The sequence below is a fragment of the Haliaeetus albicilla genome, chromosome 6, assembly GCF_947461875.1.
Source record: "Haliaeetus albicilla chromosome 6, bHalAlb1.1, whole genome shotgun sequence".
Lineage (NCBI taxonomy): Eukaryota > Metazoa > Chordata > Aves > Accipitriformes > Accipitridae > Haliaeetus > Haliaeetus albicilla.
In genome coordinates, this window is record NC_091488.1 from 12853731 (window position 1) to 12880802 (window position 27072).

General features: G+C 42.2%; 1 protein-coding gene across 2 annotated transcripts; it reads right to left on the reverse strand.

Moving 5' to 3' along the window:
• Window positions 1-276: 276 nt before the first annotated feature.
• On the reverse strand, window positions 277-20981 carry LOC104324967 (interferon-induced GTP-binding protein Mx). Of its 2 annotated transcripts, none has more exons than XM_069785075.1 (14): window positions 20722-20981; window positions 17590-17903; window positions 15873-16068; window positions 14806-14943; window positions 13386-13540; window positions 11617-11755; window positions 10914-11112; window positions 10078-10156; window positions 8985-9107; window positions 8042-8183; window positions 6073-6231; window positions 5087-5163; window positions 3415-3657; window positions 277-734 (listed from the first exon to the last, which is right to left on the reverse strand). In XM_069785075.1, the coding sequence occupies exons 2-14, from the start codon at window positions 17845-17847 to the stop codon at window positions 501-503; spliced, it is 2142 nt and encodes a 713-aa protein (XP_069641176.1). In that variant the 5' UTR covers window positions 17848-17903; window positions 20722-20981; the 3' UTR covers window positions 277-500. The 2 variants fall into 2 exon arrangements, with proteins under 2 accessions (XP_069641176.1, XP_009927718.2); XM_009929416.2 differs by having other exon boundaries at window positions 15873-16065; window positions 20722-20980.
• Window positions 20982-27072: the final 6091 nt, after the last annotated feature.

Here is a 27072-nt window from a genome sequence, read left to right on the forward strand (position 1 = left end):
TGACACCTTGCAGAGTCATCTTTCAGGCGATGGCAGGAAAGGCAGCAACCACAGTGAGGCAAAACCACGAAGGGAAGCGGGGGATGTCACTAGGGTTGTGCAGTAAGCTTTATCTAGGAATGTTAGTTAGATAATTTGATTTCTGCAGTTTGTAAGTTACACAGCTGAAAGCCCTCATCCTCATTTAGAAAAAAAACCACAACAAAACACAACCCTCAGAGCTCTAGCTTTTTAATAATTATTTCAATGGTTATACAGAGTTCATGAAGCAAATGATTAGAAGTGGGATAACTTTTATTTAATCACAGCTCCCCCAGTGGAGCACTTTACATAAAGGTAGGTGTTTGCGTATAACTGGTTATGGAAAATAAAGCAGAACTGAGCACTAGAAATGAGTGTTAAAGGTCTGTACTGATATTATATTTTTAGGGGATTTTACAAAGTTCTTCAATAATGCTAGAAAACAAGAGTAGAAAAATACTTATGGAAAATGAAGAAATCTACAGTGAGGTGAAGTTTCTCAGGTACTGGCAGGCTTTGGTGAGACGATTAACTCGTTGACTGAGGTAGTCCCTATGTTTAGCAGCTTCAGTGTCCTCCTGAAGGAGATGGCTTAACTTGTCTTTTTCTTGCAAAAGATGCAACATTGTAGTCTGCAAGTGATCCCCGAAGTCATGAAGGGCAGAAGACAGGATGATCAGAGGTATCTGATTGGCGAGGCGTTTACTAGCTCCCTGCAGGAAGGGGAAAAAAAAGGCAGAATACTTGTTTTCCAAAAGGAACTAAAAAAGGAAGGGGCTACAGGTAATCTGGTAAGAAGCGACAGCACATTTTGAAGTGTTGTGTTGAGTTACTGTTCAAGAAGTGCGTGCTTCTAGGAACTAAAAAATGTTTGCCATTAGTATCTTTTGTGCCTAAAAATTAAGAGTTATGGGAATGTCAGCTGTTGCTTTTTTCCCTCAGCAAAGTAAACCCAAGGCAGGCTGTTCCCTGCTTAGATCTGCCAGCTATCATTGGTAAGAGTTATATGAGGACATGCCTGACGAATAGTACTTGTGAACAATTTCTGGCGTCAAACCTGTCTTCTCTGAACACTACCAGTGTGTTATGGTATAGGAAATCAAACAGTGATTTTTTGCAAAGGTAGTAAATTCCTGTATTTAGATAGTATTTCTGACGTGGTTGTCCTTTTAAGCATAAGACAGCTTTGGAGCAAGCTTTAGCCTTAAGGGAAAACATCTTCAGCAATAGGCTGTGCCTACATTACATCTATTGATATCTCAATGAGATAATTTTCTGCTTCACCTGACAAACTGTCTGGTCTAGTTATTTATGCAAATTGAAACAGATTGACCTAGGAGAGCCTGTGGGGCCCTTTACCCAGAGACATCCACAGGGCTTGGGGGCTTAGCTGGTGCTCTTGGGCGACAGGAGGTTCAAAACCTCTCCAGCGCTGGGAGGGAGCTGCCTCCAGCCTTCCTGGTGCCAAGCGAGCACTTACGCCTGAGTGCCTGGCTGCAATTGAGAGAGGTGCCGTCCTCCTTTCTTTTTGTGGCATCTGACTTGAAAATGGCAGTGGGAAGACCAGGTAGAGGCGCATTTGATTTGTAGGTCCTATAGGGTTTACCTGTTTCCAGAGAAGTCTAAGGTGTTTCTGGCTTTAGATAACTCTGGGGCTTAGTAGCTGCAAATCTTTCAAGTACAAGGATGGGGTTGAGCTCAAGCTGGAAAATACCTAAGACTAGATGATTAGTTTTTTGTTCTAGTTTGCAGAGATCTAGTCAATACCAATTCGGCTGAGTCAGCTAAAGCATTTACTGAGCCTACGTATTCTCTAGGCACTACTGACCATGGCAGGAAGGAGCCTAGGTGCTTTAAATATGAGTGTTTTTCTGGAGCCAAACTACCCAGAATCTTGACAGTCCTGCCATAGGTGACACAGATTCATGCATGCCATTTTCAAAGGCTATGGACACTTCAGAGCTTCCATCTCATTCAAAGTGTATTTGGCCTTGCATAAGTCCCATGAAGATATGATGCCCTGGCATTGGTTATTGTTGAAAGCGGCACTTAGGGCATTTACAAAAATGTGTAACTAGCATCTAAGAAATTTGTGTTATAGCAGAGAGTATAGTGAGGCAGGAGGGAAGAGCTTATGCAGTTTTGCCTTTGTCTCTTGTTCTCTGAAAGCTGATGGTTTTCTCTCCATCAGCCCGAGCAGCCTGAACATTTAATTGCAGGAATTTGTCAAAACCTTGCTATTGAAATTCAAGGTGAGCTGCTACCTACGGTACTGCATTATTAATACTGAACTTGTTGCTTTCTGAGGGAGTTTTACAAAACAAAGGTCAAAAGCAAATCCTGATAGTGCGTGTTCCCTTTGCTGTCTTTCTTTAACACGATCAACAAACATGATCATGTTTGTTAAAACATCCCATTTGTCTTCAGAGACTTCACTTCTATGGGGCTATCTGCAATATAGCATACGCACTCTGATCTCTACAGATAGTCGAATCCATTTTAACTTAATGTTTTATTATTGGTCCTCCTGCCGCATTGGTTTAGGATCTGACTGCAATCCAGTGACACCACTTTCTGCTAGCAGCAGGAACATGCAGAGGGGCTTAAGGCTGACCTGAGCTCTCAGATGCCGTACCAAACACCAAAGTGCTGTACATAATGTTGTTAAGCTTGTGGAAACTAGTGTCATTTGAAAACCATGAGATGAACTTGCAATGGGGAAAGCAGTCCTAGGACTGTTGCTTCCTTTGCTGGAGAGGGGGGCTTGCCATCAGCTGAATACCAGTAACTTCTAATTACGCGGTAAAGGCTCTTCCCCATCCTATCCTCTCCTCTATGCTGGTAAATGACTGTCCTCTCCTCCCCTGACATTTGTCCCCATAGGAAAGCCAGCAAGAGAGCATTGTACTGGCGTGGGGCTGTATAGGCAGCAGGGAGTCACCCCCTTCTCCCCGAAAGGCTGGAGGAGGGTGAGGACTCACTTGTCAATGGCACATTCCCCAAGCGAGGGGCAGCAGCAGCAGAGAGCCACGCCGGGCTGGAGGGTAGCTAACAAGTGGTTTAGGAGCCAGCTGTCATTTTAACAACCTGCAGGCTTTTCTAATCATTGTATCCCACAGCGTGCAACTACTTCTTCCCAGTGACTGTGCTGACACAGCCCATCAGACCAGCTCTGCCCTCACATTTTCATCACTGGTCAGAAGCTCCGATTAATTCGTACAAAAGCTGTGCGCGTACCTGGATGAGACACTTATACCTTCTGGCTACTATTCCCTGCATAGTAGTAGTATTGTATGAAAGACTCATACTGGCTACAGCAAGATCTGGATGAGGGGTATATGCTATAACGTTGAGGGTGCAGAAGAACTGCTGTGTCATGGTCTGTAAACTCACATTGAAATAGGCCTTTGTGTGAGAAACCATTTCCTGGACAAAGGAGGGCTCTTGATTCGAAACAGATCCAACTTGCAACTCTTTCACATTGCCAGCTTTGGTAGTGTTTTCTGCCTTAACAAAGTTTAAATCGTTAATGTAAAGGTTATCCTGGCAGTATACAATTCTCTCCATTTTAAACTGGGTCCGGATGTGTCTTTCAGCCTCCGCTGCTTGTTGCTCTCTAATGTCTTCAATTCTGTTCTAGGAAAGAAAAGAACAACAAATTCTCAGACATCTATTTCCTTTTTAAAGGTGCCGGTGCTCAGCAGTGTCCCCAGGGAACGGCAAGTTGGGCACAGTGTTCAACAGTCCTTGCGCAGCACTAATCCCAGACCGGCTCTTGGGAGCATGGAGTAATGCTTTAGACTCTGGTTCCTCTGTTTTGAAAGAGCAGGAAAGCATGACATTTTTTTCCCCTCCTTAAACACGAGTGGGATCGGTCAAAACCTGGTGCTTGGACCCTGAAGGAAAATACAAGGTTGATGGGAACAAGCAGCAATAGCCAGCCATGAGTTCAGCCTGCAGCCTCAGTTTTTGCATGCAGTTTGTTTGTGTCTCCCTCTTGCAGTAGGCACTGACAGCAGGCACTAGTGTGAACTTCATTGCTCCTCCTGCCCTTCTTAAAAACTGGAGTTTCTGATCTGTTGTCAGCAAACCAACCCTGTCTAACCACTCAGTCTGGTGTTTTTATTGCAGTAATCTGATGCTCTCTGGCCTTTTCGATACTTCTACCCAAAAGTCTGTGGGGGCAGCAAAGTTCCCTCGGTCATCCGCAAATTCCCTTAAAATGCTTTCCTAGTATCCCTAAAGATGCCTAAAGATCCTCCCTAAACACTTCTGTGTTTGGCTGAAGTAGCTTATTTGCTTGCTGTCTGGTTGGCCTGGGAGCTCCGTAGGGTTTGGCCATGCAAGTCAAATAGCAAACCCATCTATTTCACTGACATTTGCCTTTGACTTTCCTTTTCCAGCAGTGCCCTGTGAGGGCACTCTGCTTCTTGGCTGTCCAGCATTGCTTCTCATCTCTTCCTCAAAGCTCTTTCTGAGAAAAGGCCTTCAATGAGATCCATATCATTTAACTCCACCCCAAAACATGCAATCCCCCAAATTGTGAACAGTCATCTTCTAACTCTGTCATAGTTCAATGATTTTTGGCTTATCTGCTGCTGCTCCTTTTTATCAAAGATGAGATTCGTGCAGTGGCTAATATCCTGGCTTGCTTTTCAGAGAGGTAAAAGCACTTTTTAGCCCTCTGAGGCTACCCAGATGCTTATAAATCATTGCAGGACTTAAATTTGAAATTATGTTTGCCTCTTCAAGGCAGCCGTATCAGGTTTTCTTTGTACTGTGTTGTATGCGTCAAGAAAGTGATCAGAATGAATGAGGAATATATGTTTTAGGTCTTGTCAAAGTTGTACCGAAAGGCAGAATGCACTTTCATTAATGCCATTATAAATATTCTATAATTTTCAAGCTCTTCCTTAATTTATAAAAGCCATAGACCTGCAAGAAATTCCATGCTTGCATGAGGGTAACGCAATGGGGTAGGTACTGTAAGCATGGCTGTATTTACAAATGCCATTCTGTCTTGCTCTTGTTTTATCTCAGTTTATAGGTAGTGTCAGCGTCTCACCTTAGCAGCTCTGTTTAGGTTGTGAAAATTAGCAAAATGCCTATTAGTGAGTTCCATAAATTTCTCTTCAACCAGTCCTAAGGAAGAACACACAGACAAAATAGTCAGGTAAACAAGTGAGGTTTTTAAACTGTTAATATGAGACTTGGGAAAATTACCCATTTTCTGTGTCCATCCAGAAATAGCTGAGCAGCTGTACTGATGCACTATGCCTTTATGACCAATAAAAACAAGTAGGAATTTGGATTTCTAGGTCAAAGAGTGTGAGCCATTAAAGACCTCCTGTAACCACTTAACACCTGAGAGATTGAATATCCCTGAGATTTCTTTGATAAAGCAGTTTCTGAGCTTTGTCTGACCAGATGTGCCATGACTTGGCCATGTAAGCACATCTGCATCTCACTCTGAGTGGCCTCCCCAGGAAGAGGGACTAGTGTATATAGTACAGAGCACTGAGTCTGGCACAGATGCTGTAGCTGCCTTCTAAGGCAAACACAGGAGAGAGAGGATCATAAAGTACTTTTTCCTTAGGTGCTTTTTACTGGATGAACTATGTACCCTTTCCCCCAGCCATAAGAGTCACTGTATAATACATACAACATCATGCAAAGAGTTGACAAAGAAGCTCCGTTCCCAGTTCAGGTTTGTGAATGCCATTCCCAGGGCTTGGGAATACCAAGCAGCTTGGTTGGCACCAGGTACTTCTACTATACTATTTCTTTACTGTGTTATTTATTATAGTTACTTTCCTCCCTTCCACCAGCCACTGGGAAAAGTATTAACAAATGCTGGAGAGCTGTAGAGATTAGAGGCTCTAGAGAAGAAACAAATCCCCAGGTTGAATCAGATTCACTTCCCCACTCTGGAGTACCCTGGCTGGAGCTCTTGCTCCAGCAGTGAGAACATCATCTTATCCTGGGAAAAAAAAAGTGTCAGGCGCACCAGTAACTCCCACGCAACAGCCTCATGTGGCCTGTGAGACATACCAATCACGTTGTTCAGTATCTCAACGGCTGGCTCCTCCAGTTCTATGATTTGCTCTTTTATGATGTCCTCAAATGTCCTATAATTGGTAAAGCCCGGGAACTCCCGTCCACGATACTGGTCTTCATATTTCCACACTTTACTGGGTATATTTTTTTTAACTGTAATATTAAAATAGCATTGCTTTACTACTAAATCACTCAATTTATAAATTTCAGATTTAAGAAGGAAGTCTATTTCTCCTCTTCGAAATAGCCTTGAGAAGAAGAGATACTTGAGACGATCTTTCGAGCAATACCATTACTACAGAACTGAGCTAACACACATTATTGCTCAGTGAATGAGCCATCTCACGTGCTGGATCAAGAATCTAACTAACAGAAAGAATCCAGAAATTATGGTGGGGCTCGAAAATACCAGTTCTTCTTGGAATTGCTACCCTCACAGAAGTGGCCATTACCAGTCAGTTCTGCGTTTTAAAAAACTCAGAACAAAACAAAACCCCAAACTCGCTAAACAGTCTTATTCCAGGGAAACTACTGCTGACTAGCTAAATTTATTTAAGTTATCACAGTCAGTATTTCTTCGTTGACATCATATGAATTTGCCATCTTAAATGAGGTAGATCCCTTTGAATTGGTTTACATATTCAGGCAAATATGTGTTTCTAAGTGTTTTGAAAGGTTTTGATATTGCCCTGTTTTGGGGTCAAATTTGTGAATCATGGATCCAGTCCACATGTGGAAAGTAGAAGTCAAGACATGAATGCATTCAGTTCTAACATTCAGATATATGAGTCCATGGTTGGATAACAAAAAAAAAAGGGCAGAAGTAGATGTGGAGTATCTGGCTCAGAGTCTGAAGACGTACCTGTACAGTTAAGGTAGTACAAAGCTGCAACATGGCCACAAGAACATCCATCAGCTTTGCAACAGAAAGTTCAAGGCTTAAAGTATCTGCTATTTTTAATACTTTCATTCATCGTAAGAAAGGAGAAGTTAAACAGAATAATCTGACATGCAATGACGTACCTTCAGAAATCCTAGTGGTGGCCGATAACAGTGCTTTTTGCTGAGGAAGGGCTTGCTAAAGCTACCACTAGTTTCCAAGCTATGTAAGTGAACTTACTCTGCTGCACATGTAAATACTTCACCTGAGCATATGTACACATGATTTTGGGGTAGCATATTGTCAGCAAGAGCTGTGCTGTTGTAAGAGCTGCTGTGTGCTGCTGCCCTGATCCTATGGTGAAGTCGGACCATATAGTTTAAATCAATGGGGATAACTTGAAAGTGCCCAGAGGATTCCCCACTGTGGTTCAGCAGCCATGTGATGCCTTGCAAGGCAAAAGCAAATAATGGGGTCTCTGAAAGATGTGAGAAAGATGCTGCAAAAGCTGTTGCGTGTACAGCAGAGTGCAGTCTGCGTGTATCACCCTACACCTCAGTTTAGAACTGAGTTCAGTTAAGCAATTAGCAAGATGGGTGATGCACAGAAAGGGGTACTCTTTACAAGGTTGTGGTTATTTCAGGCTCAGAATTGCTTTCTCCACACCTTAAACCAGAGCTAAAGTAGAACAAAAAAGACCAAAATTCCAAAACACTAATAATAATAATAAGTTACTACTACTACTATTACTATTATTTAGTGTTGGTTTTATTGCTGTTATTTAGAAGAATGGTTTGGAGAATCACCAACCAATTCTGTGCCACAGTCCACAGTCTTGATTTTATTTCTTTCCTGGGAGAAAAGACATCCACTGATCTCTCCCTAGTGACAGCATTTAACACAAGCTGGGTCTTTGTCCCCAAGGACCAAAGCATAACTTGCCTAACACTACAACAGATGAATGCTCCTAGCTTCTTGTTTTTCACTTTCTTGAAAACAACCTGTTGATGATGCTGTGTCTTGATTTAAAAGCAAGGGAATGGAATCTCAGGTCACCTGCAAGTGATGCTTTTCTATGCTTACCCTTTGCAGAACACTCTAGGAGAATCAACTCCCACGTGCAAAACTCTTTGCGGATTTTTGTAAACAGTCTGATTTCATTTCGAAACAACTGTTCCTCTCCACGCATTGTCTGAGAGATGTCTTGATTAAAGAGTTTGATCAACTGCAATGAATTAAAGAACAAGCAAGCAATGTAGTAAAGTTTCAATTCTTCAGACTAACTTGCATATGTTAAGTAAATCTACAGTCATTTGATATTAAAGCAGGGACATGGTTCATTGAAAACATCCCTTCCTTACATCTTTTATGCTCTTAGCTCCTGCTCTTTCCTTTTTTTTTTCTTTTTTCCCCAAAACCAGCACAGCTAGAGGAGAACAAACTTGATACTCTTTTGTTTGTTTTTTTCTTTTGTTTTCCTGTGGACTCTCAGAACCATTTACTAAATTCTAATTGACCAGACCTGTATGAAGTCTTTGAAGGCTGATAAGCCTTCATGAGCACCTCTGCCGTTCTGCTGAAAGCTCACTTAGGGAGGGATTAACTCCCCAAGACAAGACACTTAGGTGGACTTGCAAACCATATTTTGATACCAGGAATGCATTTGATCTTAGAAGTGCTGTAAACAATAGAAACCCTTCAAAATGTCAGGCAGGCAGTAGTGTAAGTTTTCCCTCTCTGAGATGCTTGATTTTGACTAATCAACTGAGTTGTTCACTTCTCTTGTCACATAATCACAGGAAAAAAAATTGCTGGAAGGGGGCTCGAGCTCCTGTGGTCCATTATTTTTGCAGGTATGATATATTCCTGCCAGACGTTTGTCTGCGTTACTCTCGAAACACTTCAGTGACATACCACAAGCTTACTGGTGGTCCCTGCTGACGGTTTGCTAACTTTAGGTAGTTTCTTTTTCTCCCACACTTACCTCCTAGCTCTGCTCTGTGACCAAACCAATATTGATACTTACATCTGTGAGGAAAAACAGCTTCTCAGACTCTGTTCTGGGTGTGCCTCTTCTATACTTCTGTAAATCTTGTAACGTTTTTTGGAGTGCCTCACGTATTTGGTTCTCTACTGCTGGCAAAGTTTTCTGGGGGTTAGACAGTAAAGAAGGTAATTTAGGTAGGTTGAACATGTCTGGTTTTGGAAGGAAAACAAAATCCCTCTAAGAGTGACCTACACCTGCACATGACATTTGCTGCTCTTAGGAGTCCAAGAGCTCGCTGTCCTTGCATCCTACGCATGCGATAGCATGGAAGCGCAAATATGGCCTTCACTGAGAGAAGGCAGGGGCTAGCATCTCCCTGCGAAATCAGGCTGGACCTCACTGTGAGGTGGGCAGAGTAACGGCAGACTAGGGCAACATTTCGCCTACAGTGAGCCAAAAACTATGTCCTCCCAGGCTGTGCCAGGGAGGTGGTGATGCGGGGATTGTACTGACCCCTCCATTCCTGATAAATACCTGATCGAAACATGGCTGTTCAGTTGCTTATTTTATGTGAGGTTATATAATTACATATTTTTTTCTGCTTCAGGACTGATTTTAGACGCTCCCTGTATTTTAGCATTTTCCCTTAATGGAATAAGATATATTACTTACAGATATATGTGTATAAAATCAAGACCCCAATATACTTATATTAGTATAGTAATATCATAAACCAATTAGATCGTACAGACATTTTTATTTAAATAGAAATTATTGCTTTTTAGTAAGCTTTTAGCAGTAACTTGTCACCCAGCCGATCAACACTCTTCACAAACAAAAAGAAATATCATGGCTGCCATTGAAAAGGCAGGAGTTAGTTAGGGTCACAAGTAGATGAAATGATTTGCCTATTGTCAATCTTCAGCTTAAAGGCAAATCTGAGGACAGAGCATGGGTTTCTTTACCTCTAACTCTCAGGTCAATTTGTTCTCAGATTGCCGGATTGAAGGATAATTAAGTACCACCTATGCATGTAAAGATGCAATCAATTGCAATCTAAGGTTGAAGGGCTAAACTTATTTTTAGGTAGTAACTGATACAAACAACTTAGTATGGCACCTCTGTTACTCACAATAATATGTTTCACAAGTTCATTTGTGAGCTTCTCTGCCAGATGAGGGATAGTAGCCCTTCTTTCTTCCATAAGAACGCTGCAAAAAAGAGGAAAAGGTGGTTTGGGATAGACCGCTTGTGCAGGGCAAGGAGGCAGCACTGATGCTCTGCTCTGTTTTCACTAGTTCTACTACACAAATTGAGTAAAGAAAGGGCCCTCTGGGGAGTGCTAATACAGATGCAGCAGCAGCCCAGGACTCTCTGGGCACCATGGCTTTTATGCAAGAGTTGTTTGACAGCTACTGCTACTGGCTAAGCAAAGGGAAATGGAGAAGAATCTGAAAATAGCAAATTCTAACAGCAGATTAATGTGCTGCTATATTATTTCTGCATGTGTGAAGTTCACTGATTCAAAACCCTTTTCACCTGCCTTTATATTATTATTGTTTTGCTGCTGAGTCATCTGGGGAAAGCTGTGCCCACAGCACAGGCAGTATCCTTTCTCATGCTGAGTTTCACTGTGTTTTCCAGTGAATAGAAATATTTCAGTGCTTGACTTGACATGCTCAGATGCTTAACCTGAATTCTTTGGGACTATTCTGAACTTCTGAAGTTCATTGCACTTCTCCCAGGCTTAAGGAGAGATATATATCAATCTTGCATCCAAAATACATTTTAAAAGTTTGACATGTAAAATTCTTCTGGCTTACTGGAATGCAAGACTACATGGGCAATGAGAAATAGCGAGTCTAATTAATACCTGTTTGAAACCCTAATTTGAATCTCAGCAAGTCAACAGGAAGCTTTGAAGTGACTTTAATATGTTTTTGTTTAGGTCCTTTCTGTGAGAAGTACCTGAAATGTTTATGAGTCTCAAAGAATTTTCTCTCCTGCTGGATTGCAGCAGCCAAGGCCACTTTGTTGTGGATGTCCTGCTGCCCACGACACTTCACGATCATGTAACCTTTTTTGAGGGGGATGACCAGGTTTCGTATTATGTTAAGGATAGACTCTTCGGTTCCTCTGTCCACCAGGTCGGGTTTCGTGAGGATCCCTGTGAAGTTCCCCAAAGAGAAAGTTAGTTGAGTGCAGAAGTTAAAGGTGGGAGAGGTGCAGTAGGACACCCCGCCACCAGTGCAGGAATGTTCTGTACTGTGTTTTATAAAGTAACTTCTCTTTGGTTTTTTTTTGTCTCTCCTAGAAAGCTCTCAGCTCCTGGGCTTCGCACTGTAAAACTTGCTCTACAGTTGGCCTCCCACCATGCCTTTTGCCTTGCAAACCTTTTTTAACAGGCAACAGCAAAGCTTTCCCACCATTAACTCTGAGATTTTCAATTTCCAATTATTCATAACATGAATGCCAGCAAGACCAAAATTGAGGGATTCTTAGAGCTACTGGATCATCTCAAGCTTTGTAAATAGTTTATTTAGGCTGTTTGCTTTTTTTTCTTCTTCTAGTAGCTAATTTCACAGAACTGGGGTGGAATACAGAACATCAGACCTTCATGGAAAAAAAGATTTGCACTTCTCTTCAGCTTGTAGCTTAAAAATTGCCTCACCTAGTGTTCTTTCTCCACTGGGGTCCACCTCTTGAGCCATTTTCAGTGCTTCTGTTGTTGCAATATCCACATTACATGGCACCACTACCAAATTGAGTGTCTCTTTGCAGCCAATAATTTTTTTAAGGAGCATTTTGATCTGCAATGCAATACAGCAGTAATGAAATTCAATGAAATCAGATGCTTGCATGTAGGCTGTGACCATTTCTAGCAATACAAGCCACTGTCTGATGACATTAAATATCACGTATACTGAGGATAGTATTACATGCTAGAGGATGGCATGGAAATGGGTCAGCAGAAGAATGCAGCCTCTTTTCCTATGTCAAGATTAATCTGAACATCTAGCATGAATGAGACCAGACTGTTGTTACGCCTTTCCTGAAAGCTTTGTAAAGTTTAACCTCTCATGCATATAATCTTTCATTATAGAAATATTAAAGACATTTCATAAATAATCACATGTAAGAAAAACAAGTTCTGATGTCTAGGTACACACTTATGGAAAGAAAGTGAGTTAGATTATGCTGATAAATCTCAAATTTGCATCTCTGAAAGGAGAGCAAATGTCTTTGGCTTATATTGCAGTGGAGTATGTGTGAAAAAAAAAAGTCACACCTGACATCTAGTTGGTGTTGTTTCTTTGTTTCAATGCCAAACTGAAAGAGTTTCTCATAGTTTGTGTTGTATTGCAAAAGGTTAACACAGATCTATTGTGCTTATACTGAAGTAAGTTAACTCTTTTTTTCCCCCTGAGTTTTGGTAAGGGTGCCTCTCTTTTCTACTTCCCATCCATCCCAATTTCTGACATGCTACAATACTATAGCCTCCACCTCTGAAGCATGCAGGCAGCTGGGGATGATGGAAATCTGTGGATCATGTCACATCTGCTGCTTTCTTCTGAATGCAATAGAAAGATTACTATCTAATTGTGAAATGAAATTCCTCTTCTCCCAGAGAGTAAAGCCCAGACAATCCAATCTTGTCTCATTTTTGTTGATATGTCTAGTTTAGTTTGGGCCACTCTTATTCCAAGTTCCTATATAAAGGTATTTTAGGAGAAACGATACACCCAGCTCCTGCACTTCACCCTCACAGCTGGCCTTGTCCAACTAGAGTTTTATTTGCATTCCCCAACATTTCTTCTAAAAGCAGCTAGAGGAAGAATAGAGATCCCCTCCACTTTAACGCATATTCTGTTTACTTCAAAAAGGGTCTGCTGAGATCCCTTAAGGGATGAGAAAAACCAGGACAGGTCTGATTCTGATGTGCTCTGTAAGTAAGGGATCACAGAGCGATGAAACTGCAAGAGGACCAATTTGCTGCCTTGCTCCAGAAGAGCTTACAAGAACTCAGATCTATTCACCTTTGCCAAATACATCCACAAGAGACAACTCATTCCGGGATGTATCTATCTTGCAGACTGTGGTCTAGCCAAGGGACACAAGGGCAACCCAGTGCTCAGGGTCCATACGGACGCGTTATTCCGTGCTGCCATGGGTAGGCTGTGTCAAGGCACCTGAGGTAGCTCCTTCACGGCTAGCGTGGGCAGCTCCCTCCTGCACGACAGGACAGACAGGAGATCCTGGATGTCACTGTTCCTATCAGCAATTCCTTGCCTGAAAAATAGGCCTGTTTGTTAGTGTAGCTGTATTGCTGGCTCAGAAGCCCAACATAACAACTCTGGTGTCCTACGGCAAAGGCTCGCGTGTGAGGTAGGTTACAGAAGTGACCCTGTGCACGGGTTGGCATATAAGACTGAGTTTTACCTGTTCCCCGATGTCTTTTGGCTGATCCCCCACAGCCACTCTGGCAATTCCAGGAAGATCAATTAGTGTCAGATCTGGGACATCTGGGGACCGAATTTCTAGGGAAATCAGTTCTCCACTAATGGCACCTCTCGTACCAGCCACAACATCCTGAGCTGCAAGAAGAAAAGAGCAAGGCAATGAATACAAGCTTCAAACAACGCACCAAAGAAAAGTTGAACACAATGACTCTGAAAAGTACCTACTACCACCTAAGGTTCCTTTAGGCTTGGCTTTTTTCAGATCCAGCCATGCACGTAAATCCATTTATGCAAAAATCTAAGGAAAATTGTTATGTAACACATGGATACGTGAAGTCCTTTTAGCATGTGAACTGTAATACTTTACACAGCATATACTTATGAACTCCCATATATGCAGTCAAAATACATGTAAATAAACCACAATGCAAGTGATCAGATAAAATACTGGTCAGTTGTAGAAAAGCTTCCTCAACTTCAAGACGGTTTGTAGTCATTAATTAATCCTTTCCTGCCTTGAAAGATAAATAGATTTTATTCTATATTCTTCACATTTTGATAGAGAGGTTGAGAGATCAAGTAATTTGTCCCAGATCTTATAAGGCAATAATGCTTGAACTATGAACAACATAGAGAGGCAAGGAAACCCCATACTTATTCTCATGAGACTTTTTCAGCTCTGTAATTAGCTTAATCAATTCATACTACTTGCCTTGCTGGTTTTGGAAGGATATATTGAAAATATCCAAATAATGCATTGAAAAGCTAATGGAAAAACATTAGGACCAATAACAATGTTGCAGAGCTGTGCTAGTCAAGGAAATAAGGACAATCCAACTTTCACATTTGGGGCAAGTGCTTACTGCCCTTTGGGTAAGAAAAATGTTTCCTTACACAGCATGAAATACCATAAAAGTAAAGCTGTGACATGGGAAGCACGATGATTGAGGCTGTAGTCACACTAGCTGGCAGAGTCTCTCTAATACCCTCCACTCTGCCTTCTTGCAGCTTTCTCCAATATCACAAGATTCCCTGCCACAGACACCTCAAGCATTCTCTGAGCTTTTGAACTAATGACAGGAACCATTTCAGGCTCTGCATGTTCACAATTTGACAGACAACCTCCCCAAACCAGGCAGACAGCATACAGCTGAGGACACAGCCTGAGCTTTTGTCGGACATCATGGGTCATCTTAACCACTGAAGTAGTAATACAACTCTCTTGAGAGAGTTATATTATGCTATCCCGCCGCCTTCTGCTCTGAATTCAGCTCTCGGTGTTACTCGTGGCTACAATTGCTGTGTTAGGCTGGGGACTGCTGCTCAGCCTAAGAAAAGGGGAGAAAGGATTCAGAGGAGATTGAGCAAGCCAAATCAGAGGGGAATACGTTACAACTCACCTTGTCTTATTGCTTTCTCCACCTCAGAGGCATTCTGGAGCTCTACGCTGATGTTGCGGTAACTAATTTTCCCTTTCCATGGCTGGCTGGCAGGTATTCTTTTCAGTTTAAGTTCCAAGGGACATCGAGTAACAATACCTGCAGAAGTTCCAAAGACAGAGGCAACTCTCTCAGCAGTTGTTATGCATGATACACAGCCATGGACTGCGTGGCGTACACAGCATTGCCTAATACTTCACATGGAGACACAGAAGTGTTCCAAGAGACATTGCCAAAGGGCTCTGGTCTGACTTCCCGCCCAGAGTAGGACTGTCACTGACACTAGAGGAGGTCAGCTGTGGCTCTGCCCAGCCATGTCTTGTCTTGCAAACCTCCAAGGATGGAGATTCACACCTCTCTGGGTGACCTCTTTCAGTGCACCTACACCCTATGAAAACCTTTTCCTCAAGTCCAGCCTGAAAGACTAGATAGTATTGTCAGCTCATACAGAACTTGCAGAAGTTGTATGTGTGTGTTTACACACACACACAGAGATGGAAAGTGAGCCTTCCAACAATCTTCTCTGACTTAAATAACATCCAAGGCACATGTTTGTAAGTAAAGATCTTTGTATGTTTTTGCCAAAAAAAGGTATGTGTAAGAAAACCGTGTTACAAAAACCCAAACCAACCCCAAAAGCAAATTTCAAAACTAGTCTTCCATGTGAAACCAATACTCTGCTGCACTACTCTTTGCTGGGAAATGAACAGAGTCAGCTGATGGTACCTTTCAGTCTGTCCGTAGTTTGGGACAAGTATGCTATACTATACTCTTCTTACTTCTGGTCTCTTGACCACCCAGAACATGTGCCTTGCTGGAGTTACCCTGAGTGCCCCACCTGTACATCCATTTCTTCTACTGGAGACCAGAACTGAGAAGGCCCCTGGAGTCTCACAATTTAGATATAGTCTCAGTCATGGAGTTATCCAATCCTAGACCAACCAACCAACCAAACAAAAAATCCCTTCCATCTCATCAAAGTGATCAAAGTGAAATTCAAGTGAAAACCTGAGAAGGTGAATTCTTACCGTTGCCCCTAGGAAGAGCAACACCAGACAGGGCTTCTAGGACGGAGCTTTTCCCGGAGCTCTGGTCTCCAATCACTGCGATAGCGGGCAAAGCCAGGTCTTTTTCTATTCCGAGAGCTCTTAGGCTGTCGATGAGATCAATGCAGGGTCGGATCTTTACCTCATATTGGTTGTACAAGCTATGTTCTTCTGTCTGCTAGAGATAAACTTACAGTGAATTTTCCATAATTTTAAAATAAGTTGTTTCCACAAAACCCCCCACCCACCCTTCTAGGCATCTTTTCCAGCTCATCATTCTCTAGTAAACCTTATGTAGTGGTATGAAGCTGTACTTCATATCACTGTACATCCTTGCACCTCCATGTTATAAACAGGTATTCTATAAATATGACAAGGTCAGTTGAGGTTGGCTCAATCACCATCCTTAGTAAAATTATCAAATTTTGTAAGCTATCCTGAGAAGGTAAATAGTAAAAGGAGACCTCATTGCTAAGTGTGCTTTGTTAATTTTGTTTTTTAATAACTGCCATTTTCTTCCACTCATCTACAGATGTACTGAAGTATGTGTATGCAAATGAATACTAGTCCCAGTAATAAGAGAATTTAGTTCAGCTTATTAAATCTTTGTTTTGAAGTTTGAAGATTCAGTCTGTGCGCAGACACCAAAAGTGTTCTGCTGTAGTGTCCTTAACAGGTGACTAAAATCTTTTAGATCATCATGGCTCTTCTTTCTTTGCCTCATTTTAGGCTAGGGTAAGGGATGAATATGAGTGATTTGTTTTAAATGACTGATTATTGTCATTTTTGGTTTTGATACATGTGCCAGGTATTAACATGGGCTCTTCACTTTCATGGAATCAAACCAAATAATTTCCAGCCCTGCTGTTGTTAAATATGCCCAGCTAAAGTGTATAAAGATCAGCTTGGTCTCTTCTCCCTGTTCCTTTCTCTGTGTTCCAGTCTGACTGCTGCATTTAGAAATGCAGTTTTGAGAACACCAATATTTTACAGGCCCTAACGGGCCAGGCACATTCATACCTGATTACCTGAAAAGAAAAATTAAATTTTCCCACCATCACGTTTGTCTAAGAAAGCCACTTCTGAAAATATATCTATCAATCAGATGTAATCAAACAGAGCAGATTTTTCTTTCAAGATGAGAAAGACAGCACACATTACTGGAGGCAGGTATTTTAAAACCTTTTGGTAACCCCTCCCCACTATCTTCATTACGATGTTTACTAGCCAGTAAATCCCAACCATTCTCAAGGAACTTCATTAACTATGACACAGACTTCAAAACAATCTGTTTTCAGTGTCAAATATTCAACATGTTATTATTAACCTTTCTTTGTATTCCTGTTGAAGGTGGCAGAGCCTCAAGTAAAAAATATCTCAGATTTTAGGATTTCTGTTCAACTTTTGCTAATTGTTACCAATGAAACAGATAGACGTTGCACATTAAATTGGCTGCTAGGCTGCTGCCATCCTATTTTTTACACCTACATTTTTTTATGCGTGCAGATTAATTGCAGGTACCTATCTTCCTACTTACACAAATGACTGCTTGGCCTTGATCCCAAAGGTACTCCTCTGCTTAGACCTAACAGATCTTGCAGACTGCCCAAAGAGACAAAGGAATTCATTTTGGGGCACAAAGTGAAACACAGGAGTAAGAGTGGGGAGGATCTGTGCCCTCTTCTGATATCTGCCTTACCTTGTCCTGTTCTCCGTAGTACTGTTTCTTCAACTCCTCCTGCTCATAGTTAGGCTTTCTCTCAACTGTGTTCTCCGACATCACAAGATCTTCATTTTCTAAGTCTGGTGGGAGAGGTACTGAAAAAGCTTCTAGAGAAGGTGGTGCAAAAACGTCTTTCTTCACGGCAAGTTTGGGTCTTTCAGAAAGTTGTTTGAACGCTACACTATTTTTATCCATGGTCTGCTGATTTTTTGGCCTACCACTTAGCTTGTCCATAAGTGCTTCACTAAATAGTGATTACTGTCTGGTCCAACCACTCTTCTGTACAGATTCTGAAATCAAATATGGGGCATAGAGTGACTCCAGCTTGCAACAGTGATCATAGCAGAGAAAATCAAACACCACTTTTATTTACTGATTCAAACCCTCAATAGATACCAAGTGCCACAGCTCTTTTCAAATCTCTAGAATTGCTCTCCAGAGGGTAGACTTGAAACACTTCTCCCTACTTCCCTTATGCTTTCTTTGTGTTTTCAAAAAAAAGAAGTTGCCACAGAGTAAACAAGCATATTTTTGGGGAGGGAAAGCATGCTACTCCAGTTTTTGCAAAAAGCCAGTTTTCCTCAATGAAATATTTTGCTGAAAGGTGTTTAGAGAAGCTCAGTCAGTAAGACACCTGCTGGGCATGGCTGGAGAGTCTTACACCAGTTTTAGAAGCTCGGGATCTCAGTGTCCCCCCTCTATAGCTTAAAACCCTCTCCAAAAAGCAGACTTTGCTTGGCATGATGTTAGAGAAAGGAGAACTAGGAGACTTTTTATCCTCTTGTTCAGCTTTTCTTTACGTAAAAGTTCTGTTGACATATTTTCTATGGGTGACTGAAAAAAATGGGGGCTTTTGATGTGATGTTTTCCAAGGAAATCGATTTCCAGAGAGAATGACCTAATGAAAAAAAACCCCAACAGTATTTTTTCAAAGCTAGGTTTTTTTAACCTCCCCCTGCCAAAACCAAGATCTGTTTAACTCAAACACTTGGGAAAATGAATTAGGAGAAAGACATTTTTGCTTGAAATATCTTCCTGTTCTTTATTTTTTTGGTTGAATTAAATTTACAGGTTTTCTAATTTGAGCAGATGTTGAACTAGGATGATCAGACACAACGTAAGTTATACTTTCAATGCGTAAAACAAGTGTAGAAAAAACCCAGTATAATTCCACACTTGCTATTCAGTCTTTCTTTTTAATAAAGCGATACTTTTTTTAAATACATATTCCTGTCTCCTTTTATTGAAATAAAAAATAAATTACTATGGGGAAACTTTTCAATTTTGATCAGCAATAAAAGATGACTGAACTACTTTAATTTCTTTATAGGTATTTATTTTACAGTTCCCTCATCTTTTGCCACATGTCCCCTTTCTTTAATATTTTAGTATGAACTTTGTTCTCTTTCTGTTAATTAATTATAAGATTTTTCTTCCTTGAATGAAGACCCAGTGCTTTATGTGCAACAAATATACATTCCTCAGTTCACTGGCCACCAGATTCTTTTGTGATTTTCTACTGCTACAGGAAATAATTTACTGATAATAATGTTTCTAACAGTAATCCCTTTTATAGCCTCTCCCATTCTCTACCTGCCTTTCAATTTAGTGGAATGAACACTCCCTATAAATTTTTATTTTAATGTAAATATTATCCAGGAACAATTTTCTGTCACTTTTACATTATTATTTATATTCACTGGGCTGCGTTCAGAGTTATTCATGTACTGGTTTTAGCATACGGCCTCCTAAACATGGATGTGTTCCCTTCAGAAACACATATACATACAGCAAGCTTTAGCCATCCTTATAATGAATAGGATAAAATGCAAAAGTAGTGTAGTGAGGCCACCAGGAAAAAACAAAACAAAAAGAAAAAAGGAAGATCTTGCAAGATAAACTTGTGACATCTGGGAAACTGAGAATTAAGGAGTCTGACAAAAAAAGTGACAGCTTTTAAAAATTTTAGTGCAAGGGCTATATCTTACCACGTACCTAGAAGTTTTTTTAGCTAGGTCTACAGTGCAGACAACAGTGTGCACACACAGATACACAACCTAACAAAGACACCCACAGTAAGCAGAGGAGTCAATCAGCATGCGTGGATTTCTGGGACTACCCAGCTGTTCTCCACCTGGACCTCAAAAACGTTAGATAGGTTGGTGCAACCCTTCACTCTGCCATGCAGGCATAGTGATTTCTTTGTGTACTGAGCCTTGACAACATCTGATGAAAGAAAGAAAGGAGAGGAAAAGAGCTGCAATTTTCAAGTGCCTTTCTGAAACTGGCCAGAATCCACATGTGAAACAACACCTGGATGACCTGATACTGAAAGTTTAACACCGCCCTCACCAGACCCGCCCTGCCTCCGTCATTGGGATAATATTAGTTTCCTTGAACCTTACCTTTAGATGCCTGCCTGCCTGTGTGTTGAAAACCTCCCCCGGCACAACACGAAGCGCACCAACCTCTACACAACCACATCTGCATGAAGCACCAACCTGCTGATGGTCCTGAAGAGGAGTTGCCTCGTTTTTCTCTAATGATGCTGCCTTTGCATCTGGAGGGGTAATCCGCTATCAAACCCAAAGCTGCGGTGCTGAACCCACACTGCTCTTGCATTCATTCACTCTGTGTCCAGCCAGAGGAGTGCATGGACTTCTGCCTGCCATAGCCTCTGACTTCAGGGTATTTGGGTAAACCACACAGACTCTGGGTTATATGTTTATTAATTCTAGCTGTCTTCTCAGAAAAAAATGAAACAGTGCAAAGCTTATGACGCTACACATGACTACTGCTGGCTGGACTGTGTTGTGGAACACTGCCCCCACACAGCACATACTTTAAAAAATGTGTTCCAATTTAAATGCCATCTCTCAGTCATCTTCCTTTAAAGAAGAAATGATGCTAATGTCTTGACTTTTTCCTTACCCCAGAAAACAACAAATCCGACTCCTGGCAACCTTGTTCGACTCCTGGCAACCTTGTTCGAGCACATTTACTTTAGACACTTATGCAGCCTTCTCACATGCAACTATTAAAGGGAATGAAGCTAACAGTCAAAAATTGCATGACTATTTTTAGAAGAAGGAAAAGAGAAACTCCTACCTGTGTAGCGTCCTGTAGCAAGGAGAAACAGTAACTTCTCAACTTCTTCTGGTGCTTTTTTATTTACAGGCTCCACCTACACACTGTGACAAGAATCACGAGAAATGAAACCAATTCTTACATGAAAAGGGGCTCGTTTCATGATAGCTCCGGAAAGAATAATGCAGTGTGCTTTTTTTTCTTTCATTTCCTTATATGCCAGCCAACTTTCCTCCTGTTGTTTAGCGGATGACAAAACCAAAACTCCTCAGGAGCACAGCTGGCTGCCTCCTGGTGTGGCTCTACTGCGTGGTGGGGTGACAGGGGCAAATGGCAGAGGTACTTGGAAACATTGCCCATGAGCAGCAACCCCTCTTTCCTCCCCCAAAAAGTCAGCTTACCGAGTCAGCTCACTGGCACGGGTGGGGTAAAACCAGCCGGGTCGAGCGGAGACCAGGCAAGCTGCCGTGCCTCACTCCCAGCAGGGCTGCCCACTGGGGATGCTGGCCCCACGCCATCCAGGGGACCCTTTCAGCCTCCCCATCCTTTCCTGTAAAAAGCAAGTGGGTGAGGGCCCCCTCCACAGGAAAGGGAGGTTTTTTTCTGCCTCACAACGAGACTTTTCAGCCCAGGCAGGGTGGCAAGCCGTGCCAGCGCTCACCCGGGCTGCACCTTTGCTGTCAGAGGCTGCAGGGTACGGCTGAGGTTGCTGAACATGGGTGACAAGAAAGCAAAGCCACACACAGTGTGATTTATCGGTGTTATGCGCTGCTTCGGGGCAGCCAAGGTCTTGAGCTGTTTCTCAGGTCCTTGCGCTGTTTTCACAACGTTACTGGGTCAGGATGCTCCCTCTTCTGCTGTCTTTGCTGTCCTGCCCTCATCTTTTGTGTTTTTGTAGGCTCTAAGCTGTTAAGCAAAACCAGCTTGCTTTGTCCAGTCAGGGGCTTTGCAAGTCTGATGCAGGATCAGCCCTTGTTTCTCACTCTCTCTGGTTTTGACTGCTGCGTCAATCAGCTGCTGTCAGTTCCTTAGTGGGTTTTGTGGGGCTCAAACTTCCTTACTCCAGTCCGTGGGTCCGACCGAACAGCAGTCACAGTGTTCATTAGAGCCAGCCCCAGCCCTTCTTCCTAATTCCTCGTCTAGCAGTGACTGAGGGGGCTTGTTCCCAAGCTCTGGCTGCAGGGAGTGACACAGAGCCAGCCCTGCGTGGGCAGCACCACGGCTCGGCGTGGGCCGCGGCACAGCACCGCGGCTGCCGGCTCTCCTGGCCCCTCCACCATCTCTCTTCTTGCACTCAAGCCTGTAGGAGACCTGTCTTGAGTGGGAAAAAGAGGAGCTCTGGGCAGTGTCACCTTGCTGTGAAGGGAGAAATCGGGGTTCTCCTTTCTCCAAATGTCAGGATTTTGGTTCTCCTATTTTCTCCTGAATCAGCAAAATAAAATCTTTACCCCGTTACTGCAAAATGTTTTAGTGTAATGCATTGAAAACAGTTTTCATGCTTATGTAACGATTTATAACAGCATGTTTCACTGGCAATACAGTTCTACAGATTAAGACAACACAATAAAGGATGTTTAAAAATAGGTTAAGCAGAATTTCGTTCAGAAGTCAGAAATGTAGATTATGTTTTGAAATGATTTTAATGAACAGAAGAACGGGACATGATGCAAAAGATGAAAGACCAAGCATTTGTCAAAGCAAATTCAGATTATACTTTAAAAATGGAATATTGTAATGTAAATGCACTAGTTGGCAGGATCATTATGTGACATAAACCATTAGGCAAAATCCTTAATCATAAAATTATTCAGGTAGGAAGGGACTGCCAGATATCACCTAGTCGAACCTTATAACTCAAAGTGGTTCAGACCGTGTTGTCTCAGGCTTTATCCCATTGAGTCCTGAAAGCCCCCAAGGATGGAGATTCTACAGCCTCACTGTGAAATTAATTCAATCGATTAAATAGGCTTAGCGTGGGTTTTTTTTTTCTTCTTCATATCCAGCTGGATATAACCCCCCTGTTTCAGTATATGCCCCCTGTCTCTCATTTCCCCCGCCCCATGCATCTCTGCAAAGAGCCCAGCACCATCCTCTCAGACATAAGTGCTGGGGGGCCGCTACAAGCCCACCCCCACAGCCATCCCTTCCCCGGGGTGAGCAAGCCCTGGGGCCACTGCTCCTGCCCTGCCCTCCCTCAAACTTGCCATTCTGTCCATGTCTTTCCCATACTGGGGCCTCTAAACAGGAGGCTTGTCATGAATGAGTGATTTAGGTCACTTAAAGCATCACCGTCAAAGTTATTAGCAAAAGGTGATTTTCATGTGAATTTGTAGAAGTGTGACTTAACAAGGTTCAATGGCAAGATTCACTCTATTACTTAGTACATGGAAGAAACATACAAAGGAAAATTGAGTTAGAATCCAGTTAGAATGATTCATACAGAGAACAGAGATGCAAAAGGATAAGGGAGACCCTCCCATTACATCACGAGGTTCAGAATGACCTCCTTGCTTTCTAAATTCCTTCTCAGAGAAGAGTCCAGGTGCGGCTGGATCCAGACTTAGTCTCAGACTTGGTCAATGGTTTCTGTCTGATTGTATTAATATGAAGGGTAAGGAAAACCTCCCGTTGAGTAACTACGCCAATGTGTCGGGGAATGAGTGATTATGGATCCTACACAACTTTGAGGTAGCAGCAATTTAAGATTTATTAGCACTATAACAGTAAATCACAAGATTAAGTCATATGATTTTTAACAATACATAATCATCAGCCAATTATCAGAGTGATTTAATAAAATTTGCTATAATCAACACTACAGTTTCCTAAATCGAATCGCACACACACAGAGATACAGAGGTTAACCTATGATCAAGATTTTTTCTCTCTTTGCCAATTGTAGTAAATTATTGGTACCAAATTATCTTTGAAACTTCGCAAAATCTAATTGTAGCAAATTACTCACTATTTTCATTTGTCAGCATTTGTCAGCAGACAACCTTTGACCCCTTCTTCATCGGCATCTATCAGCGGAAGATCTTGGAAATCCTTGCAAAACCTACTCTTCGAAATCCTGGCAAAATCTACCCTGAGAGGCATCCCAACTCAGGGGGAGATGCTGGGTCACAGCCTGTTGCGATCCTGGAGAGCTCAAAGACTCTTGCTTAGGATCGCTATTTATAGGATCGTGAGATGATTGACTTTGGTCAGTATATTTCCATTCTGGCCACAATTCTTGTCAGGTAATTCTGGCACCTTCCAGGGCAGGCCACGATCCAGGCAGCAGGAGTTTCAGGTATGGTTAGGGAGTGCCTAATCGTCCTAACTCACTGTACCATAACCAGGAAAAGAAACTATCAGATTGTCCCAACTCACTGCACTTGTAGCCAAAACAAGAACACAGTGTTGGCTGGTCTTGACATTGCAACGTGGCGCAAAGGGTCTGCACCACCACAAGGCTGTATCCAGATGAGGTCTAACCAGTGACAAGCAGAGGGGGACAGTCACATCCCTCCATCTCCTACCTGCTCCTGTCCACACTACGCAGGGCGCTGCCAGTGTTCATTCTTGCCGGGACACGCCGCTGGCTCACGTTTAGCCTAATGTCCACCGCAACCTCTACGGTGCTTTGCAGCAGAGATGCTCCCCAGCTGGCCAGTCCCCAGTTCACGGCACTGCAGGGGTTTATTCTGTCCCAGGAGTAGGATTTTGCATCGGTCCTTGCTGAGTAGACAAGGTCCTTCATAAAAAAACGCAAATAAATTAACATCCACAGACAACTGTTAAGAAAAACACTACCAAAAAAAAAAAAAAAAGCCCAAAATCCCTACAAAAGCAACCACTGCCTAAATAAATAAATAAAAGTCCCACAAACAAGCCAGAACAGAAACAAAGCCAGCAATAAATAAAAAAATCCTACAAACAATACTAGGAAAAAGAACACACCCCCAAAAAACCCACACACAACAAAACATCCTGCCAAAATAAATGAAATAACCCCAACAAATAGAAGCTACCAAAAAATAACAGGAGAGAGAAAAAAAAAGAAGAAAAATATCCAAACTGGTGTAAAATGAAAAGGAAAACCAAACCCTTAAGCTGCTTAAATATCGCTCGACTCAGGAAGTTACATATAAATATGCAAGAGAAGGGCGCTCATTTCAAGTCTCTCCTCTTCCACTGCCTCTTGAGTTCCAACCACGCAGAAGCAGGGTGGAGCAAGTAGTACTGGTGTTTTTATGTGAAAAAGAGAAGTTGACTGGGGTGTTGTTTTGGTGTAAGACACAGCTGGTAGGAAAGTGAGCACTTTCATTCCACTAGCCTGCTCAGTAGCTCCTGTAAAGCTGCATAGCTGCCTGTAATTCTGCTGCTGCAAGAGCATCGTCCTGGTAGCTGCAGATGAGTTGGCTATACGTCCACAGCAAGGGCGACGTTAGCACAGCACGGATATGTGCTGTCAAGGGAGAAGGGTGTGGGTTTGGGGTTTAGTTTTCAACGCACCCCTATTCCAAGGAGTGTCAGCCTAGAGTAGAAAACTCTTTAATTCCCCATGGAGTGACATGAGCAATGACAGGATGATGTACATTCAAAGTCTTTGGAATTAATGTTATGTGTATGGAAACGTCGTTTAGGTTATGTAAATTCCTTCAAAGCAGGGGACCTTTTCCTCAATTTATATAAGGTAGTGTGGCTAAAGAATTGAAGAACTGAAACTGTTATCTAGAGTATTAAACCTATTTGTTCAAGGCATATTGGAATCTGTTAATGATCATTATGATGATGGTATCTTAACAGTTCCCAGGAGAGAATGGATCCTGACATCTGGATATTTACAAGTGGTGATATTTTTCCCTAACCTTTTTTCTACTTTTCTAGCTTCTGACAATGAGAAAGGAATAGAAGAGCATTATCTACTACAGGTAAGGCAAATAAAGTCAGTTCCTCACAGCTGTTTAGTGGTTTAGTGTTATAATTTGGGGCAGGGGGAGTATGAAGCCTAAAATACTGCATGTAGTGTATATGATTGCCCATGAACTGTGTAGGTGGAACTAGCTTTGCATGTACTTACTCTGCTTCTGTTCCTTTAGTCTTGTTACATTAAAAAGTACTGACATGAGCTCCTCAATTAATGTAAGTTAGCACTTTCAACAGGAAACTAAATGGTAGCAGAGGATCTGGCAGAATAGCGTTGGGGGATTTTTATTGTACCCCTTGAGGCGAATTAAACACATGTTTGTGCTTAAATACAAAAAGATTTAATGAACAATGTATTGAACAGAGTCCTACCACCATAAGCGGTTCTATGAGGACTATGCAAAGACGTAGCACAAGCTGATTCCTTACACTTGCACCTGTACCCTTCATGTCAGCATCAGCATGGGGCACCTCAGCCCCATGGTCCATCCCCCAGCACCAGCTCTGCTGCCCAAAGGTGGCCCCTGAGCTCTCCCATCGCACCATTGCTACAAGACACTGCTGTGGCATTTCTTAATCTCATCACCCAGTGAAACTTCACTTCAACTTCACTGTCTCTGGCATCCCTGCTTCCAGCCAGGGCAACCTCTTCTTGCACTCCATGCCAGATCATTCCTTGGTCATGAATGACCCTTGCTGAGCAGTTACAATTTGAATTTCCCTTTCTATGGCATACTAGCAAAACAGGTCACGAACCAAATCAATGCTGTCTGTTTGCTATGAAATACGGCTGTAGCTCAAGCTGTCTGAGCTTCACTCCAGCAAAACAGAGGTGCAGACACCAAGCAGTGGACTAGGAAAGAAGGAGAATGCTTTCACCACAGCTTGGGAATAAACATAGGGACAACTGCGTAAGGAAATCTGAAGGGCCAGTTTCATGTCTGAATTGCATTTGTTGTGTCTTACAAGTGTTCAAGTACTTAAGAAACAGCCTTCTTATAAGGAACGACGTGATTCCTGACTGATGTATATGTTTCACTAATGTTTTGTGGCTAAATTATATATATGTGAAACAACACCTTACCTTGTAAATATCTAAATGCAAATTCATCTGTGGGAAATCCCTGGGATATTGCACATTAGTTTCAGCATTATTTTAACATTTCAGCAGCATTAGAAAATGACTGTTGTAGTGATATACGCATAAACAAGGAGTCTTTTACACTCTGTTGAGCAGGGTGAGGAAGTCTCGCTTTCCTTAGTTTTACTGCATCCCTAATGGAGCTAGAGCCAGCCCCGACAGCTAAGGGATGTGTTGCATCCCTGCCTAGGTGCCCTGCAAGAAAAAATGTGGGAGATTATATCATAGAAAACCCTTGAGCCCTTGTTTTTAGTACAGTGCTATGAAAGTGTTAAGAGAGCAACAACAAAATAAATCCCCCCTTTTTTGTCGATGGG